Genomic DNA, 21,744 nt, shown 5'->3' on the forward strand with positions numbered 1-21,744 from the left:
ATAGTTACAGCAGTGCAAAGCAATACCATAATTTGATGAAGAACAGAGCATGGGCACGTAAAAAAAAGTCTCAAAGTCCCCGAGTCGATCGACTCCCGAGTCCCCGATAGCAGGCGGCAAAAGGGAGAAACTCCCTGCCATAAACCTCCAGGCACCGTCAACTTGCCGATGCCTTGGAAGCAGCCGACCACAGCCGACACTGAGTCCATCCGTCCGAAAAATTCGAGCTTCCGACCAGCCTCTCTGATACAGCCTCCCGAGCGCCATCCTCTGCCGAGCGCCTTCGACCTCTCCCCGGCCGCTGAAACACGCAAAGCCGAGGATTTTGGGGCCTTCAGCTCCGGAGATTCCGGTTACCACACAGGAGCAGCGGCAGCGAAGTGGGCATTTCAGAAGTTTCTCCAGATGTTCCTCCGTACTCTCACGTCCGTCTCCATCAAATCAGAATTGTGCACGGTCCCCTACTTGACAGATAACGGACATCACCACCGAAGCGGCCGCGCGCACTGCCATCTTCTCCCCCCTCGGTTAGGTTATTTTGATGAGGTTTGACTATATATACTGAGCTACCGTCAGTGGCCACTTAATTGGGTATACCTGTACACCTGCTCGTTAATACAAACATTAATCAGCCAATCATGTGGCCGCAACTCAATGCGTAAAAGCATGCAGACATGGTCAAGAGGTTCAGTTGTTGTTCAGACCATCAGAAAGGGGGAAGAAACGCGGTCTAAGTGACTTTGACCGGGAAATGATTGTTGGCGCCAGATGGGGCGGATTGAGTATCTCAGAAACCGCTGATTTCCTGGGATTTTCACGCAGAACAGTCTCTAGAGTTTGCGAAGAGCGGTGCGAAAACGGAAAAGAACGTACAGTGAGCAGCAGTTCTGTGGGCGAAAATGTCTTGTTAATGAAAGAGGTCAGGGGGAATGACCGGACTGGTTCAAGCTGCCAGGAAGGTGACAGTAACTCAAATAACCACCCATTACAACAGTGGTGTGCAGAAGAGCATCTCTGAACGCACAACACGTCAAACCGTGAAGTGGATGGGCTTCAGCAGCAGAAGATCGCACTGGGTTCCATTCCTGTACCAAACAAAAAGGCCACTCTCAGTGCATATACTTGTAATCGATTTTCCAGTTAATCTGGTGCTTTCTGTAAATACTGTTATTTTTCTAGAAACTTATGGGTTTCTGCTGCACTCCGTGGCCACTTTATTAGGTACCCCTGTATAGCCGCTTGTTAATGCAAACATCTAATCATCCAATCACGTGGCAGCAACTCGATGCATAAGAGCATGCGGACATGGTCAAGATGCTCAGTTGTTGTTCCGACCAAACATCAGAATGGGGGAAAATATGTGATCTAAGTGACTTTGACCCTACACCTCCTCCCTCACAATCATTCAGGGCCCCGAATGGTCCTTCCAGGCGAGGTGGCATTTCCAGGAGTCTGTTGGGGTCATCTACTCCTTCTCTACTTTGGTGAGACCAGAATTAGATTGAGGGACCACTTTGTTGAGCACCTTCGTCTGTCTGGATCTCCCGGTGGCCAACCACTTTAATTCCATTCTCCATTCTTAATTCGACTTGTCAGTCCCTGGCCTCCTCTACTGCCAAGGTGAGGCCATCTCATATTCTGTCTGGGTAGCCTCCAACCTGATGGCTCGAATATTGATTTTTTCCAACTTCTGGTAACTTCTCACCCTTCTCCCTTCTCTCTTTTTCCATTCCCCTTTCTGACTCCCTTCTTCCCTCTTATCTCTTCTCCTCACCTTCCCACCACCTCCACTTAGCTCCCCTCCTCCTTCCTTTTCTCCAACAGGTCCACTCTCTTCTCCTATCAGATTCCTTCTTCTTCAGCCCTTTACCTTTTCCGCCTGTAACACTCAGTGCTATTGGCTCGTGTTTATCTAGGGGAAACCCCATCCGCCCGCCAAACCGTGTCTCACGTTTGCGTCGTTGCTGTGTAATGCCACCTGGTACAAACCCACACATCAAATATCAGACAGCACACAATGTACAATTTACAAATTACACTTTATAGATCTTACTGGAACTAAGTAATTAATAAAGATCCAATATTCAAGGAAAGTAAAAGGCACCATCAGAGTTCAACCACTTCGTGCACAACCGTTGGAGCTCAATAAATGGAGTCTTCGTTCCACCATTCAATCTCCGCCAACCTCCTCGACCCGCCGCCTGGGACAACCATGGTGGTCAACCAGAGCGTGTCCAGCACATCCTCCCTCTTCGGTTCTCATCCCGAAAAACCCGCGCACTCACCCAGGTTCCCGCACATACAGATAGAATAATATAGCTTCCATTGGTTATCTATAACTATAACCCAAACATTTCCGCTACAGAGAACATTACCTCATAGTTAACATTGCAAAGAAGCCACTTCATTATTACACCTCAGAGAAGCCATTTTGTAATCAGCAGTTAACAGTTAATATTACTGAGAATCCTACACACCTATCACCTCCCAGCTTCTCACTTCGTCCCCACCCCCCACAATAAGGATGTCACCTTGACTGGTGATGAAAAGAAGATGAGAAGTCAGAGCAAGAAGGTGCGGGAGGGGGGAAAGGGAGGAAGAAGTACAAGATGGCAGGTGATAGGTGGAACCAGGAGAGGGGGAGGGGGTGAAGTAAAGGGATTGGTTATCTCTTTCACCAGTGGGAAGTTGATTGGTGGAAGAGATACAGGGCTGGAGAAGGGGGAGTCTGATTGGAGAGGACAGAAGGCCCATGGAGGAAAGAGAAGGGGGAGGAGCACCAGAAGGAGGTGACGGACAGGTGAGGAGAGAAGGTGAGAGAGGGAAACGGGAATGGGGGAATTTGTGAAGGGGGGGCTAATTACTGGAAGTTTGAGAAATCGATGTCTACATTGGCGGCTACCCAGTTAGAATATAAGGTGTTGCTCCTCCAACCGGAGTGTGGCCTCATGGTGGCAGTAGAGGTGGCCAAGCCTGCTGAATTCCTCCAGTGCAGGCTCGAAGGGCCGAATGGCCTACTCCTGCACCTATTTTCTATGTTTTCTATTTCATAGTCATAGTCATAGTCATACTTTATTGATCCCGGAGGAAATCGGTTTTCGTTACAGTTGCACCATAAATAATAAGTAATAATAAAACCATAAATTATTAAATAGTAATATGTAAATTATGCCAGGAAATAAGTCCAGGACCAGCCTATCGGCTCAGGGTGTCTGACCCTCCAAGGGAGGAGTTGTAAAGTTTGATGGCCACAGGCAGGAATGACTTCCTATGACGCTCTGTGCTGCATCTCGGTGGAATGCGTCTCTGGCTGAATGTACTCCTGTGCCCACCCAGTACATTATGTAGTGGATGGGAGACATTGTCCAAGATGGCATGCAACTTGGACAGCATCCTCTTTTCAGACACCCCGTCAGAGAGTCCAGTTCCATCCCCACAACATCACTGGCCTTACGAATGAATTTATTGATTCTGTTGGTGTCTGCCACCCTCAGCCTGCTGCCCCAGCACACAACAGCAAACGTGATAGCACTGGCCACCACAGACTCGTAGAACATCCTCAGCATCGTCCGGCAGATGTTGAAGGACATGTGCGTTTCATGTGCGCTTTGCTTGCCAGCAGATTTTCTCCTGTTTCAGCCGGGCGAACGCCCCGATATCAAACCTCAAAGGCTCTTGAATGAGATCAGCAAGAGAAACAACTGGGTCAGGCGTTCTGCCTGCTCTCGCCAGCAATGAAGATAACAATGGGAGGCTAAATGGCGGTTCGTGTCGCCTTGATGACAGGGAAGCCAGGAAATGAATTCAATTCCCTTTTGAAGGCAGAGAGATACAGTTAAATACAGCAACCTCAAAATATGTCCTACTTGAGTGTTTTGTGCACAGTAACTGCATCCTTTTCATTGTATCCGAAGCCAAATGAAAACCAGTTTAATTATAATAAGTCTTTACAGTTCAATCTCTGAGTGCATGAATATCATTTTGTGGGTCTTTTTTTCCCTTCCCATCTCAGAGCTACCGAGATAAAGCCCCATCAGTGTCAGCAGGTGGCTGCTTCAAATTGCCGGGCAGTAAATTTGTTTTTTAATTGAAATTTCATATGATGTGTAAATCTCTCCCTGAAATTAAATTCCGCAGCCGGCCAGCACCGAGTGTTGGGCTGCGATAAGGAAGGAGGGCACACTCTCTGGAGGTGCCCGGCTACCTTCGCGGGGCGACGCCGCGTCTCCTCTGAATCACGAGTGCGCCCTTGGATGCCGTCTCACACTGTCAGACAATTAAGAGGAACCCAATTCCTTTGCTGATATCACAGCTCTATTAAATTCAAAGCAACATGTGCACAAAATGCTGGAGGAACCCAGCAGGTCAGGCAGCGTCTGTGGGAATGAATAGACGGTCGACGCATTGGGCCGAGACCGTTCTTCAGGACTGAGAAGTGGGGGGGAAGATGTCAGAATTAAAAAGAGGTGGGGGGGCAAGGGAAGGGGGCTAGCTGGAAGGTGATAGATGAAGCCAGGTGGGTGGGAAAGGTCAAGGCCTGGAGAAGAAGGAATCTGATTGGAGGAGAGGGGATCATACAAGAAAGGGAAGGAGGAGGTGAGCCAGGGGAAGTAACAGGCAGGTGAGAAGAGGTAAAAGGTCAAGATTAGTCCTTTCTAAATAAAACTATGTTTCTCTTGTTTCCATTCCAGTCATTGCTTTATTTCTATTTATTTATTTAGAGATACAGCACAGTGACAGGCCCTTCCGGCCCAGCGAGCCTGCATCCGTCCCATCATGCCCATGTGACCAATCAACCCACCAACCCGTAGCAACACAGACAAAATGCAGGAGAAACTCAGCAGGTCAGGCAGCATCTGTGGAAAGGAGCAAACAGTCGCCGTTTCGGGCCAAGACCCCTCTTCAGGACCGAGAAGGAAGGCGGGGGAGATGCCAGAATAAAAAGGTTGGGGGGAGAGGGGAAGGAGAATAGCTGGAAGGTGATGGGTGAAGGTTAAGGGCTGGAGAGGAAGGAATTCGATAGGAGAGGAGAGTGGACGATGGGAGAAAGGGAAGGAGGAAGGGACTGGGGGTGGGGGGGAAGTGATAGGTTGGCAAGAATAAGTAAAAGGTCAGGGTGGGGATCAGTGGGAGGGGGAGATGGATATTTTGGGCACTGGAAGGAGAAATTAATATTCATGCCATCAGGTTTGAGGGTACCCAGATGGTGTTGCTCCTCCACCCTGAGGGTGGCCTCATCTCGGGACAAGAGGAGGTTACGGACACGTTGGAACGGGAATGGGAATGGGAATTTAAATCTTTGGCCACCGGGAAGTCCCTCTTGTGCCAAGGTGCTGCGGAGGTGCACGACAAAGTGGTTTCCCCAACCTACGGCAGGTCGCACCAACGTGGAGGAGGCATCGGGAGCGCCGGGCGCAGTGGGCGACCCCCCCCCCCAGCAGGTTCGCAAGGTGAGGCGTGGCCTCACCTGGAAGGACCATGCGGGGCCGCGGGTGGAGGTGGGGGAGGAGGTGCGGCAGTGGAGGCCGCTCGCGGGGATAAGTGCCGTGCTAACCCGAACGGCTCTCCGAATGTTGTTCGGAATTGCCCTGAGTGTCTTCACCAATTGCGCCACAGGGATGCGGAAGGAAAGAAAGGTGACTCAGACAATTCCGCATGGGGGGTTGTGTGTGTGTGTGAGAGAGTTTGCTTGGGCAGCATGTTCGCGTAGTGGTCAGCGCAACTCTATTACAGCGCCAGTGACCCAGGTTCAATTCCCGTCACTGCCTGCAAGGAGTTTGTTCGTCCTTCTTGTGGCCCCATGGGTTCCCGACCCCACCCCCAGGTGCCCCGGTTTCCACCCACATTCCAAAGGTGTGCAGATGGGTTAGTAGGTTAACGGGTGTAAGAGGGCCGCACGGGCTCGTTGGGCCGAAAGGCCTGTTGCCATGAGGTACCTCAAAATAAAAATTATACTTAAAAAAGAGACTGTATTTCTATTCCCTCAATGACATCATGTCTGCCCGTTACGCCGCTGGCGTTTCGGGCAGCGATGAAGGTCCTCCATCTCTGGCGGTGTTCAGGGCTTCCTTCATCGTGCCAGTAACTTCCTCTCGGCTTTCACTACCGTCAGTCACGCAAGTCCTGGCTGGGGACGCGGGAATACCGTCACACTCAGATGGAGAAGGATTCTCTGTTGCTGTTTCTGTAACTATTTTGTTTTGCCAGTCAGGGTTGTTAGCCCCGAACCTGGAGTTGACCGGTGGACCACTCTTAGTCTGACCTCTACCCTTTGACCCTGTTTGGCACAGGCGACCCCACCAAGAGCCAAAGCACAAAGCCCTGACTCCAGCCAACGTAGCTCTCCGGATCACTGAGGCACGCGAGCCTCCAAACCCTACGACAAGGTTGTGGTCTTCTTGGAGGGGCGACACCAGAAACCTGCATTTAAATAGCACCTTTAGAGACAAAACATCCCGGGTTGCTTAACAGGAACTTTCTTCGATCTTTCTGTGGTAGAACGCCTTAGCCAAGCAGGTAAGCCACGTGGATGCTATTGACTAGTTGCATGGCTTAGATCTTGTGTTGAACGTCCTTCTTTTCCGGCTTTGACACATGCCTGATGCCAACACCATCCAGCCAAAAGCTCAGACGAGAAGGCCACAGGAGGCTGCAGAGATCAGGAGCCGAGACGTCTGTGGAAACCAGGAGCGTTAAGTCTGAAAGGCCCGGGCAGCCGGTTTCACTCTGCGAGAGAGAGAAAATGCAAAGCGAACCGTCTCTCTGTTTCTCACATTTTCTGTCCGGCTTCCCCTATGCTAGCCTGACACTGAAGGTGTTCAGCAACTGTACATTTCTAAGACACCAAGAATTAAATGCCACGGTCCCCCCAGACAGCTGCCATGTAAAATACGAGGGATGAGGAGAAGATGGCAGTGCGACACAATGCGTGCCACCTCTCTGGTAAATGATATCGTATTTGTAAGTAGGATGCCGTGCACAATCCTGATTTGAGGGAGACAGACATGAGAAGCACGGAGGAACATCTGGAGAAACTTCTGAAATGCCCGCTTTGCTGCCGCTGCTACTGTGCGATCGAGAATCTCTGGAGGGCAAGGCCCCAAATCCTCGACTTTGCCTATTGCCTGTTGCCGGGGCCGGGGTCAAAGCGCTCGGCAGAGATGGTGCTCGGTGTTGGAGGGCTGGTCGGAGGCTTGAAGTTTTCAGACGGACTCAAAGTCGGACTGTGGTCGGGTGCTTCCAGGATGCTGCATCGGCAAGTTTGCGGCGCTGGAAGCTCATGGCAGGAAGAGTTTTCTTCCTTCTACCGTCTGCGTGAGATGATGGGACTTTCGAGAGACTTTGAGACTTTTTTTTTACCGTGCCCATGGTCGGTTCTTTATCAAATTACGGTATTACTTGCACTGTTGTAACTATATGTTATAATTACGTGGTTTTTGTCAGTTTTTCAGTCTTGGTCTGTCTTGTGTTTCTGTGATATCACACTGGAGGAACATTGTATCATTTCTTAATGCATGCATTATTAAATGACAATAAGAGAGGACTGCATGTCCTCATAATCTAATAATCTAATTTTTTTTCTTCATTCTTTTGCCCCTTACGCCGCTGGTGTTTAGGGAGGCAATGAAGGTCCTCTATCTCTGGCAGCGTCCATTGTGTCGGTAGTTTCCTCATGGTCTGCTATCATCCACGTAGGTCCTGGGTGGAGACTCAGGTATACCATCACACTCAGATGTAGAAGGATTCTTCATTGCTGTTTCTGTCATTTTTGTTTGATCAGTTAGGGTTGTTAGCCCTGAGCTGAACCCCTGAACCTGGAGGATAAGAAATTCTGCGGATGCTGGAAATCCAGAGTAACACGCGCAAAACGCCAGAGGGACTCAGCAGGTCAGGCAGCATCTACGGAGAGGAATAAACAGTCGGCGTTTCGGGCCAAGACCCTACAGCCTGACCTGCTGAGTCCTCCCGGAGTTTTTTGTGCCTGCCACATAAAATGGGACTCTTAAAAAGGGATCTTGCAAATGATTACAGCCTTCAAGGCCACCTTCATAGCTGTGACACCTTACGGAGTTAAAGCAGACAGGAGGTGCCTGCACCCACACACTCACACTCTCACACACACTCACACACTCACATACACTCACAAACTCACACACACACTCACACACACACACACACACGTGCACACACACACACACACACACACACACACACACACACGCAATTTATTAGGTCTGATTGTAGTCTTCTGTTGTTGTAGCCCATCCACTTCACAGTTCGACGTGTTGTGCGTTCAGAGATGCTCTTCTGCACACCGCTGTTGTAACGGGTGGTTATTTGAGTTACTGTCACCTTCCTGTCAGCTTGAACCAGTCTGGCCATTCACCTCTGACCTCTCTCACTAACAAGGCGTTTTCACCCACAGAATTGCTGCTTACTAGATGCTTCTTACTTCTCGCACTATTCTCTGTAAACTCTAGGAGATCTTTGGGAGGTCAGCAGTTTCTGAGATACTCAAACCACCCCATCTGGCACCAACAATTATTCCTCAGTCAGAGAACTTCCCCATTCTGAGGTTTGGTCTGAACAACAACTGAACCTCTTGACAGTGTTGGCATGCATTTACACATTGAGTTGCTGCCACATGATTGGCTGATTAGATATTTGCATAAACGAGCGGGTGTACCTAATAAAGTGGCCACCGAGAGTATGTAAATATGTGGATTGAAACAAAGGCCAAAGTGCTTAAAAAAAAAGTGAGGAGTTGCATTTCGAGAGGGGACACTAATGGGGTGGGCGGAGTGCCAGATATTGGAGTGTCCAGCGTATTTCCTCCTTCTGCAAAGGGGTAATACAATCTTCCTTCTCTTCCAGTTTGACCGCATCATCTTCTGTGTCTACTTGAAGATCGACTACACTCTGTACAAAGAGAAGCTGCCATTTTACTTCCCGTTTGGTAAGATCTCTCAGTGTTCCGAGCGCCGTGCGTTTAGAAATTGGATGTGGACGCGTCAGGGCATCGATCGGAGCCAACGTACCTGGTAAAGGGTCTCGGCCAGAAACGGCGACTGCCCGTTCCTCTCCTGATCACTGCCTTGATCTGCTGAGTTAGTGCGACAGACAACGCGCGAAAGGTCACTCTTTGCCCAGAATCTCCCCCTTGACCCTTCCAAGAGCTAAGCACTCTCGGGAAATCAGTAAACCACAAGCCCCTCCACCACAACAGGGTGGGATTCCCTTAGTGGAGAATGGCTGTGCGCAGCCTTGTTTAATGTGGGGAGGTGATGCACGGGCAGCCACCGCCCAGTCCTCGAGGCAAGATTTCCCATTACGGAAACCATGTGGGCTTTGGCCTTTGGACAGACTGGAGTCAGGGTTCAGGGGCATGGAATACAAGACAACTGGGGTCCCTCCGCCTTCACTGACATTGTGATGTATCATCATCTTCCACCAGCTCCACCACTGAGGTCCTGGTTGGATCACTCCTTGTCCAGAACCTCCCCTTTGACCTCGCCACCATGGGTGACCAAGGCGGAGACCGGGCTCACTTACCCCTACTGCCTTCACAAGTGTAACAGGGGCCAGCATCTGAAACCAGCCCCAACAACCAGCCCAAAGCGGCCGATAGAGTCTTAAGCAGCAATAGTTGTTGAAGGAGCAGTTGGAAGAGCAATGGGGTTTGAGGGGAGGTGGGACGCCTGTCTTCCCTCATAAGCTAAACAATTGCTTTGCTGCGTCAATTTTAGAGTCTGTTTCTCCTGGGTCTTCAAAGGAAAAGTCCAAGACTGCTGAGGAAGACAAGGAGCAGTCTAAGGACAAGTTGAATCTTGGGGACAAACAAGGTTTGTGGATTTCCTTTCTTGATCTTTAGTGAGATGGTGTTGCCCTGCTGACAAATAATCTATTTTCCTCAAGTTTCATTCCAGATTCTTTCATTAAAATTTCCCGTTCCCCTCCCTCCCCCCTGTAATATCCCAGAAAAGACTTCTAGATTAGTTGTAACATGCAAATTTGGCGTATTATGTGTCGTTTGGGTCACCCGCATACACCGGCCTTCATACATCAGGGTATTAAGCACAGGAGAAGGGATGGTATGTTAAAGTTCTACAAGACATCGGTGAGGACAAATGTGTGGTAGCGGGTGCAGTTCCGATCACCTACCTACAGGAAAGATATCAATAAGCTCGAAAGTGTACAAGGAAAATTTACAAGGATGTTACTAGGACCTGAGGCGAGTATGGTGTTCTCCTAAGGAGTTGTCGACTGGTGGGTGTAGAGGCCAATCCTGGATCCACACCACCATCCTGCCCCTCTGCCACTTGTGCTGATGATGATGATGGGACATCATCCAGGGTGTCAGGAGGACGCCTGTACGTGACCTCATTAAAGGTGGGGAGGCCGATGCGTGGGCTGCCTCTACACGGTCCTAGATGAGTCAAAGTTGAGGTAAGGAATGCAGAGTAACTAGGGGGCCCTTCACTGCCATTGTGACGTGTCATCATCTTCCACCGGCTCCACCATTGGGGTCCTGGTTGGATCGCACTTCGTCTGGAACCTCCCCCTTGACCTCGTCACCACGGGTAACCAAGGCGGAGACCGGGCTCACTTACCCACACAAGTGTAACAGGGGCCGGCATCCGAAACCAGCGCCAACGACCAGCCCAAAGCGACCGATAGAGTCTTAAGTGATTGAAAGAGCCATGGGGTTTGAGGGGAGGTGGGACGCCTGTCTTCCCTCATAAGCTGAACAATTGCTTTGCTGTGTCACTTTTAGAGACCGTTTCTCCTGGGTCTTCAAAGGAAAAGCCCAAGACTGCTGAGGAAGAGGAGAAGCAGTCCAAGAACATGTTGGATCTTGGGGACAACCAAGGTCTGTGAATTTCCTTTCTTGATCTTTAGTGAGATGGTGTTATCCTGACAACTTGAAGCTTCGTACCAGATTCTTTCATTAAAATTCCTGTACCTCCACCATACCATCACACAAAACTCTTCTAGATGAGATGCAACATATCTACCATTAGATTTACTAGAATGTTACCTGGATTTCATCACCTAAGTTACAGAGAAAGGTTGAACAAGTTGGGTCTTTATTCTTTGGAATGTAGAAGGTTGAAGGGGGGACTTGATAGAGGTATTTAAAATTATGAGGTGGATAGATGGAGTTGTTGTAGATAGGCTTTTTCCATTGAGAGTGGGGGAGATTCAAACAAGAGGACATGAGTTGAGAATTAAAGGGCAAAAGTTTAGGGGTAACATGAGGGGGAACTTCGTTACTCAGAGAGTGGTAGCTGTGTGGAACGAGCTTCCAGCAGAAGTGGTTGAGGCAGGTTCGATGTTGTCGTTTAAAGTTAAATTGGACAGCTATATGGACAGGAAAGGAATGGAGGGTTATGGGCTGAGTGCAGGTCGGTAGGACTAGCTGAGAGTAAGAGTTCGGCACGGACTAGAAGGGCTGAGATGGCCTGTTTCCGTGCTGTAATTGTTATATGGTTATATGGTGATACAAATTTGGAGTATTGTGCACAATTTGGATCACCTGTTGGCTTTCATAATTCAGAGCACTGAGTACAGGACTTGAGACGTTACATTGAAGTTGTACGAGACGTTGGTGAGGCCTAATTTGAAGTACTGTGTGAAGTGCTGGTCACTGACCCACAGGAAATATATCAATAAAGTCAAAAGAATACAGAGAAAATTTACAAGGATGTTGCCAGGACTTGAGTTATAGGGAAAGGTTGAATAGGTTAGGACTTCATTTCCTGTAGTCTAGGAGAATGAGGGGAGATTTGATAGAGATGTACAAAAATATAAGGGTTAGCATAAGGATAATGCAAGCAGGCTTTATCCACTGAGGTTGAGTGAGACTAGAACTAGAGGTCATAGGTTAAGGGTGAAAGGTGAACTATTTCCTGAGGAGGGAGAGTGGATCTCCCTCACTCAGAGGGTGGAGAGATTGTGGGACGAGCTGCCAGCGGAAGTGGTGGAAGAGGGTTCAATTTCAACTTTTAAGAGAAGTTTGGACAGGTACGTGGATGGGAGGGGTAGTGTAAAGGCTATGGTCAAGGCGCGGATGGATGGGACTAGGCAGAATTGTTGTTCGGCATGGGCTAGATGGGCCGAAGGGCCTGCTTGTGTTCTGTAGCGCCCTGTGACTCTGTGCTTCTGATGGTGGGTCACCGAACTGAAAATTCAGATTCTCTGTGACCGTCAGGTTAGAGAAATTGTTGGTCATGACATCAGGTTGGAGGCTACCCAGACAAAACAAGGAGCAACACCTCACATCCCACCTTGGCAGCCTCCATGAACATCGATTTCTCTAGCTACTGGTCAGTTCCTCCCCCTCCTCCTCCTCTCTTTTTTTTAACTCCCCGTTCTCCGTCCATCAACCCCCTCTGGTTCCCCTCCTCCTTCCCTTTCTCCCATGGTCCACGGTCCTCTCCTATCAGAGTCCTTCTTCTTCAGCCCTTTTCCTCTTCCACCTATCACCTCCCAGCTTCTTACTTCATCTCCCCACCCACATACCCCCTCACCTGGTCTCACCTATCACTTTATTTATTGATTGATTGATTGATTGATCTCCTGGCCCTTCGAGCCCAGCAATCCCCAGATTTATCTCTAGCCTGATAACGGAACTATTTACAATAACCAATTACCCGGCCAACTGGTTTGTCTCTGGACCGTGGGAGAAAACCAGATCACCCGGGGGGAAACCCATGTGGTCAGGCAGCATCGGGAATCGAACCTGGGTCACCTGTACTGTAAAGCGCTGTGCTAACCACTACTCTACCCTGCCAGCCCCACTTCCCTGGGGGGAAAAGAAAAGCGATTCCCTTATTTTGGCTTCTGCCCCCTCCCTTTCCAGTCCTGACGAAGGGTCCCGGCCCAAAACGGCCGACTGTTTATTCCCCTCCGTAGACGCTGCCTGACCTGCTGAGTTCCTCCGGCATTTTGTCTGTGCATTGCTCTGGATTTCCAGCACCTGCAGGATCTCCTGCGCGTACGATTGGCAGGTTATCGCCGTTTGAGAAGTTGACTTTGAGTACTAGTTTTATACCCAACTGAAATCGGCGTAAAGGTCAGGGGGAGTAGACTTAGGACAGAGATGAGGAGGAACTGCTTTTCCCAGAGGGTGGTGAATCTGTGGAATTCTCTGCCCAATGAAGCAGAGGAGGCTACCTCAGTAAATATACTTAAGGCAAGGTTGGAGCATCCAGAAGCTGGAATGTAACCCTCACCCCATCTTCCCACTTCCTTAGCAGGGATAGAGACCCATTGTCCTCACCTACCACCCTGTGAAACTCCGCATCCAGCACCCCATTCTCCCCAACTTTTGGCACCTTCATCGGGGTCCTACCACCGGACACATCTTTACCTCCTCCCCACGCCCGGCTTTCCACAGGGATCACTCTCCCTTGTCCATTTGTCCCGCCCCACTGATCTCCCTCCCGGCACTTATCCCCGCACGTGGCCCTACACCTCCTCCCTCACCTCCATTCAGGGCCCCAGACGGTCCTTCCAGGTGAGGCAACACTTCACCTGTGAGTCTGTTGGGGTCATCCACTGTGTCCGGTGCTCCCGGTGTGGCCTCCTCAGCATCGGTGAGACCCAAAGTAGATTGGGGAACCGATTTGTCAAGGACCTTTGCTTCCTCCACCACAAAAGGCAGGATTTTCCAGTGGCCAACCATTTTAATTCTACTCTCCATTCCCATTGTAACATGTCAGTCCATGGACTCCTCTACTACCACGACGAGGCCACACTCAGACTGGAGGAGCAACACCTCATATTCCAGCTGGGTAGCCTCCAACCTGATGGCGTGAGCATCGACTTTTCTAACTTCTGGTAACTCCTGGCCCTCCCCCTTCTCTCTTTTCCCATTTCCCTTTTTGGATCCCCTCTTACTCCCTCACTTCTTCTCAGCTGCCTACCATCTCCGTCCGGTGTCCCCTCCCCCTTCCCCCTTCTCCCACAGTCCAATCAGATTCCTTCTTCTTCAGCCCTTTCCCTTTCCCACCTATCACCTCCCAGCTTTTTACTTCATCCCCTCCCTCCCCCACCCACCTTCCTTACCCCTCACCTCTCACCTGCCAGTTCGTACTCCTTGTGAGCAGAGAGATCTTGGATCTTGGCTCCTTGAAAGTGGAGACACAAGTCAAAAATGCTTATGGTTAAGAAGACTTAGGGAATGCTTACATGAGGGGGAAGCCCAGAGGATGAACTTCGGGCTAATGCCCAACCTCCCCCTCGTACCCCATCCGTTATTTATTTATATACACACATTCTTTCGCTCTCTCTCCTTTTTCTCCCTCTGTCCCTCTCATTATACCCCTCGCCCATCCTCTGGGCTTCCCCCTCCCCCTTTTCTTTCTCCCCGGGCCTCCTGTCCCATGATCCTCTCATATCCCCTTTTGCCAATCACCTGTCCAGCTCTTGGCTCCATCCCTCCCCCTCCTGTCTTCTCCTATCATTTTGGATCTCCCCCTCCCCCTCCCACTTTCAAATAACTTACTAGCTCTTCCTTTAGTTAGTCCTGACGAAGGGTCTCGGCCCGAAACGTCGACTGTACCTCTTCCTAGAGATGCTGCCTGGCCTGCTGCTTTGATGTGTGTTGTTAGGGAATGCTTGCTTTTATTAATCAAGGCATTGAGTTCAAAGCAGGAGGTTATGTTGCAACTTTATAAAACTCTGGTGGGGCCACATCTGAAGTATTGTGTCCAGTTCTGGTCACCCCACTATAGGGAGGACATTGGGGCTTTGGAGAGGATGCAGAAGGGGTTCACCAGGATGCTGCCTGGTTTAGAGGGTGTGTGCTATCACCAGAGGCTGGATAATCTTGAGTTGTTTTCTCTGGAGTGTCGGAGACTGAGGGGAGATCTGATAGAGGTTTACAAGATGATGAGAGGCATAGATAGAGTGGACAGAGAGTATCTCTTTCCCAGGGTTGGAACGTCTAATACCAGAGGACATGCACTGAAGGTGAGAGGGGGTAGGTTTTTTACTCAGAGAGTGGTGGATGTCTGGGATGCGTTGCCTGGTATGGTGGTGGAGGCAAATACATTACAGACTCTTACGAGACCGTTGGATTGGCACACGGATGTGAGGAAGATAGAGGGATATTGGACATGGTGGAGGGAGGAGGGATTAGTGTCGGGCTGGTTTTGCTTTTTTGGCTGGTACAGCACAACCTTGTGGGCCGAATGGCCTGCTCCTGTGCTCCCCTCAGCCAACCTTCTTCCCTCTTCCTTTCCGAACCCGACGAAGGGTCTCGGCCCGAAAGGCCGCCTGTTTACTCCCCTCCGTGGATGCCGCCTGAGCCGCCGAGTTCCTCCAGCACTTTGCTCTGGATTTCCAGCGTCCGCAGGGTCTCTCGCGTTTAGTCAACCCGGAAGGGGCAAGGCAGGAGAGAGTTTATCTCTCAGATGGCGCACGTTAAGGACGTTACGAAGGAGACATTTTAATTTGAGCTCAGCAAGCTGAGTCGACTGAAACATTCACAATATTAAGTGCCGTCTTGACGAGGTTGATTTTGCAGCCTCTCGAACGATCCCGCAACTCGCTCAGGTGAAACAGATGCTTAAATAGTGCGGTGGGACACGCAGTTCGTCAGAGGGCTGCGCGTAAATGACAGCTTTATCCCCCTGCATCTGTTTTGTTTTCCTAACTGCTCATCTTGGACTGATTTGTGCCTCCGATGAGGGGGACGAACAGAAGGTTAGGATTTTTGTTTCTTTCTGGATTGACTGACGGCCGCCTTCCAAAGCACAAATCCATGGTCTCACGAGACTAATGGATGCCTGTATAAAAAAAAAAGTCCTGATTCTGATCCGTCGAGTGCCTTCGCTCCATCCGCCACAACGGGCGGGATTTCCCAGCGGCCGTCCCTTTTAATTCTCCTTCCCGTTCCCATTCCGGCATGTCCTTCTCCACTGTCGCAATGAGGGCACTGTCAGGTTGGAGTGGCCTCCAACCTAGCAGCATGAACCGTGGAAAGTTCAGACAACGCGTCTTTCAGAGACAGTTCTTGCTCTCTCTCTTGTATTTCCCATCGCTCCCCCAGCACCTCGACAGCCACAGCACCCCCTCCCCCCGTCGTACTTTCCCTACTTTGATATTAAAACCTCCCAGCCCTGTATCTCAGCTGATATCTGTATGTCCGGCCTTGCCGAAGGGCTTTGGCCTCAAATGTCGACGGTTTACTTTTTCCCACTGACGCAGTCCGGCCTACTGAGTTGCTCCAGCGTTTTGTGTGTGTGTGTGTGTGTGTGTGTGTTGCTCTGGATTTCCAGCATCTGCAGGTGTCCTCTTGCTTGTTCAGCGTATTTTACGCATTTTGTGCACCGTCCTGAAAGAAAAGCAGAAACCTGGCAGTATCAATCCCATCCTGAGGCGACCGGAACGGAGCTAGTGTCGTCTCGACCGAGCTGAGTTGCTGCATTACCTCACGGCTCCTGAGCCCAGCACCCCCCCCCCCACCGGCTCACGAAGACCGGCAAGCCATACGCCTTCTTCACCGCCCTATCGACTTTGAGCGGTCTATGGACGTTGACCCGTGTGGGAGGGAAGGGTTAGGTTGATCTTAGAGCAGACTAGAAGGCGGGTACAACATTGCGGGCCGAAGGGCCTGTACCGTGCTGAAGTATTCTATGTTCGCCCAGTGAAGGGAAGCAGAAATCGAGTTTCTGCTTGAAGATCCCCCACCGGCGTTAATCCCACCCCCATACAAAGATTTGTCGCGCGCACATCGACACACACACAGTGAAATCGCCAAATCTAATCAGTGAGGATTTTGCTGGGGGGAGGACAGCCTGTAAATGTCATCACGCTTCCAATGCCAACATAGTTTGGCACACAACTCCTTAACCCTTTGCTTATAATTAGTTTTTCATGAACTCTATTGTACTCTCAAATCTCAGGTTTATAGTCCCTTAAATACATACATGTATATAATGTACATAACCATATAATGTATAGGGAAACGAGACAATGTTTTTCCGAACCAGGGTGTAAAGCACAGTAATACACATATAGGCGTCCGTTAGTCTTGCGAGACCATGCATCTGCGCCTGGAAAGCCTTCACTCTCCAGGGTGCAGGCCTGGGCAAGGTTGCATGGAAGACCGGCAGTTGCCCAGGCTGCAAGTCTCCCCTCTCCACGACACCGATGTTGTCCAAGGGAAGGGCATTAGGACCCATACAGCTTGGCACCGGTGTCGTCGCAGAGCAATGTGTGATTAAGTGCCTTGCTCAAGGACACAACACGCTGCCTCGGCTGGGGCTCGAACTCACGACCTTCAGGTCACTAGTCCAATGCCTTAACCACTTGGCCACGTGCCCACAATACACGTATAACACACAATAACTTAGGAAAGTAAGGATAAAGTCTACAGATGAATCATGCATAAATAAACAAAGTAAAGTGCATAAATTAAATATCATCAGAACATATTAACCAGTGACACTTTGAATGCCATGCGGCAGGGAGTTCAGAATCCTGACGGCCTGAGGGAAGAAACTGTTTCCCATCCTGGCCGTTCTTGTCTTTACGCGTCGGAGTCTCCTGCCTGATGGTAGAAAGTCAAAGAGGATGCTGGATGGATGGGTGGGATCCTTGATAATACTAAGGGCCCTGCGTAGATCATTATTTCTTTATTTTCCCATGAATGCCTACAGGAAAATGAGGCTTAAGGTGGTATGTTATTTATTACTGAGCTACAGAACGGAATAGGCCCTTCTGGCCTCTTGAGACTCGCCGCCCAACAATGCCCCTATCTAACCCTCGCCTAATCACGCCACAATTTACAATGGCCAATTGATACATCTTCAGCTGGGCGGTGGCGTAGCGGACTTCGAGGCACGTGGTCCGGGGTTCGAATCTGGCCGGCCCCTTCCACATCCGAGCCGGCGACTCGGCCTCGTACGAAGCAGGGAAAAATGCTGCTGAGCGGTCAAAATTGCTGCCCCCAAGCGCGGCGGGGCGCAGAAAGGAACAACGCCGCGACCTGTCTTTGGGCCGCGGGACGAAACCAAAGCGCCTGGACGAAACCCACGCAGTCTTGGGGAGAGCGTGCAAACCTAGACCCGTAAAACGATTGAGCAAACTGCAATGCTACTTTGCCACTGTCTTATACTGCATTCAAAGTCCGTGATAAATTACCTTTCAAATCTGCCTTGAACTTGGAGGCTCCTTTTTCCCCAGTCTTAGTAAGCGGTGGTAAAACCTGACCCGGTAATGAGTAATCCTGACTTCTCTCTCCACTGAACAGCAGCTTTGTGTCCTTTAAAATCAAGTCGATTGCAAGGCGTAAAGGGTATAATTCATACTTTAAAGCCTAGTTAATGGACAATCAATTCTTATCAGCCTGGAATGGTATTTAAGTAAATTTAATTCAGGCTGAAATTGATTTGCACTCAGATGCATGATCTTTCAAATTTAGTAATTACATACCAACAAAAAAATGCATGTGCTATCTGATTGTTCATCGCACATCTCCCTTAGTCTTTGTGACACTGGACGACAAAGATTTGGCATCCTGAACATGTTTTGCGGGGTATTTTATGGATTTTGGGCTATTGATCATGAAAATTGCCGTAAAATTTCCCTATCATGCACCTTTTTTTGTTGGATATCACCTATATTTGTTACTTCACTTCATCATAGCTGAAAAAAATTTTCTATCTTGCATGCAGGGCAGATACTGCTTGGCAGAACAGGTTCTAGAAAGGCTATGAATTTCTGTGAAAGATTTTCATATTTAAGGCAGATCTTTATTTATTAAGATACGTTTTTATTTATTGAGATGGCCCTTCAAGCATTCCCTTAATCTAATGCTGGCCTAATCACGGGACAATTTACAATAATAATCATCAACTGTGGGAGGTAACCAGAGCACCAGGAGGAAACCCAAGCAGTCACGGGGGGAACATACAAAATCTTTACAGGCAGTGGCCGGAATTGAACCCAGGTCGTCTCTACTGTAAACCGTCATGCTAACCACTACACTACCGTGTCACCCCAAGATGTTATTCCCAGAATAACAGACGCCAAGATTAAGGAAAGTCCACAAATCAAATGGGTCATCGATGACAGGCAATTCAAAGAGCTTCTGGTGGGACCAAAGAAAAATCGCATGGAAGGCATTCAAGGATGTTGTTGAAAATTTTCTTGGCAACTACAGAGCACTGAACTTCGTGCAGCTGGTTGGCAGCATGCTTCAAGCATACAAAACTATGAAGTGCAACTTGTCACTAAAGATTCATTCTCTGCCTTCCCATTTAGACTTCTTCCCTGCCAATCTTGGCGCTGTCAGTGACGAGCACGGTGAAAGGTGTCACCGGGATATTGCGGTCACGGAGAAATGGTGTCAGGGCAACTGGAATCCATCAACGCTGGCTGGTTATTGTTGGACACTTAAGCGAGAGCCTCAGACACTGAGTACAAATGAAAATCATCAAATCATTTAGCTTAGTTGAAATATGCAGATCAACACCTTATGCAATTAGCCCATTATATTGGTTAAAGGTTAATTTCTTGTTTCTCCAAATTCCTACGTGATACAAGCAGTCCGAAATCATATTTGTGTTCAGCTTCAAGCGGTCTATCATAAACAACAAAAAATTCTGAGGAAGAAAGACTGTGGGAAAAAAATTATTGTCCCATGTATCAGCACTTTAACAAGAGAGAATGAATTTAAAATGGATACGTCCTGATCAAAGTCTTCATGGATGATGGATGTCTTCTCTACTGGACTCCTTAATAAGGGATGTCCCTTTCGAAAAATATTTTTGTGTTCATGGCCGTAGCAGTTAGCATAACACTTTTGCACAGAACTATAGTAATTTCACGTACTGCTGCCACAAAAAAAAAGCAAATTTGATAACGTATGTGAGTGATGATAAACCTGATTCTGATATGGGTCTCTGTTGTGGACTGAGATTGAGAAAGGGACAGGGAGAGGGGAATCTTGATTGGGAAAAGGGGAAGGGAAGGGGGAGGGAGCGGGAAGCACCCAGAGAGGCATTCTGGGATGGTCAATAAACCAATTGTTTGGAATCAAATGACCTTTGCCCGGTGCCTCAGGACTGGGTGTGTCTGCGACTGCGCCACCCCCCCCCGCCCCTGGCACTCCTCCTCTGCCACCTGTCCCACACCCCCACCCTCGCCAGTCCCGACGCCCCTTGCTCCCACCAGATTTACAAGTTCGGTGACTCCCACGGTACTGTAGTGGAACGGTCACTCCTCGGTGTTTGGAAGCTTGTCCTGAAAACTCACGTGCGCGCTCGGTCTTGCGTCCTGCCAGGCCCGGAGGAGTCTGACACCGTCGCCGCTGGCGAGAGTGAGGAAAATGTGGCCCCGTCTACGTTAGTGCAATAATCTCGCTTTGAGAAATGGGGAACGAGAAAAGAAGTCAGAGCAATTAGATTAACCTGATCTGCCCATTCCCAGTGGCCAACACGCCCCGGCATTCATTAACATTTAACTTTTGTCTTTGATGGATTAGGTGCCAAGACTCCGAGCCAGCTTTAGGAACAGCGTCAGCGAAGGACGAAGCTGGAACTGAGGACGCAGCGCGAGATAGGTTCCTCTTGGCCTCCATTTTAATTCCTCTCTACTGATTTCTGATTTAGAGCGGAAGATTTACACTGCATGAAAATTATATCAGCGGTAGATTTTGCATTATGAAGCACGCTCACTGATAGCAGGAACTGTCTAAAAGGGTGATTACAATGATTTTTTTAAATCTCTGTGTTACTCCCTGGTGTCTTTCCGGGTGTGCATTTGACTTTTCTGTCCGGTTACATTTCTTCAGCTCCAAAGATTCAAAAAGTACCTTTATTATCAATGTAGGCAGCATACAACCCTGAGATTTGTCTTCCCCACAGACAGCCTCGAAGCAAAGGAACACCGCAGAACTCGTTCAAAATAAAAATCAAACACCAAACCGGCAAAAAGAAAAGAACAAATCACACAAGTGGCAAAAACAATCAAAAAGTTTTGTTTGACCGGTCAGGGCTGTTGGCCCTGAGCTGAACCCCTGATCCTGGAGGACCGGTGGACCACTCTTAGTCTGACCTCTACCCTTTGACCCTGTTTGGGTGACCCTACCAAGGCCCTGACTCCAGCCAAAGTAGCTCTCCGGGTCATTGAGGAAGGCAAGCTTCCAAACCCAACGACAAGGTTTGGTCCTCTTGGAGGCTGGGGTTCAAAGTTCAAAGGTAAATTTATTAACACAGGACGTATCGTCACCATACATTGCCCTGAGATGCATTTTCTTGGACACCTTTAAAAATAGGCTGCCCTCCCACATTCGATGGCACGCAGACTGTCACTTGCCCCCCTGTAGATTACCTCCAGATCACCTGGAAGTCGGCGTGGAGTTGAAGAAGTGTGGCAGGAAGTCTCCAGGGAGTAACACACGCAGAATGCTGGAGGAACTCAGCAGGCCAGGCAGCATCTATGGAAAAGAGCAGACAGTCAACGTTTTGGGCCGGGACCCGTCACCAGGACTGGAGTGGAAGAAGACAAGTCAGAGTAAGAAGGTGGGGGGGGAGGGGAGGAAGATGTACAAGGCGGCAGGTGATAGGTGGAACTGGGAGAGAGGGAGGAGCTGAAGTGAAGAGCTGGGAAGTTGATTGGTGGAAGAGATAAGGGAATGGAGAAGGGGGAAACCTGATAGGAGAGGACAGAAGTCCATTGAAGAAGGGGAAGGGGGAGGAGCACCAATGGGAGGTAATGCCTGTCACCTGC

At 49.4% G+C, this 21,744-nt stretch overlaps 1 protein-coding gene across 2 annotated transcripts in view; it reads left to right on the forward strand.

The window, feature by feature from the left end:
- The window catches only part of LOC134339694 (ADP-ribose glycohydrolase MACROD2-like), a 494,638-nt gene extending 473,179 nt beyond the window's left edge, over nt 1-21,459 (forward strand). For both annotated transcript variants that reach the window (XM_063036408.1, XM_063036409.1), the window contains exons 5-8: nt 8,875-8,956; nt 9,747-9,842; nt 10,775-10,870; nt 20,498-21,459. In XM_063036408.1, coding sequence (XP_062892478.1) covers nt 8,875-8,956; nt 9,747-9,842; nt 10,775-10,870; nt 20,498-20,523 — 300 coding nt within the window. In that variant the 3' untranslated portion in view covers nt 20,524-21,459. The remainder of the gene's footprint in view (nt 1-8,874; nt 8,957-9,746; nt 9,843-10,774; nt 10,871-20,497) is intronic.
- Nucleotides 21,460-21,744: the final 285 nt, after the last annotated feature.

The sequence above is a fragment of the Mobula hypostoma genome, chromosome 30 (assembly GCF_963921235.1).
Source record: "Mobula hypostoma chromosome 30, sMobHyp1.1, whole genome shotgun sequence".
Lineage (NCBI taxonomy): Eukaryota > Metazoa > Chordata > Chondrichthyes > Myliobatiformes > Myliobatidae > Mobula > Mobula hypostoma.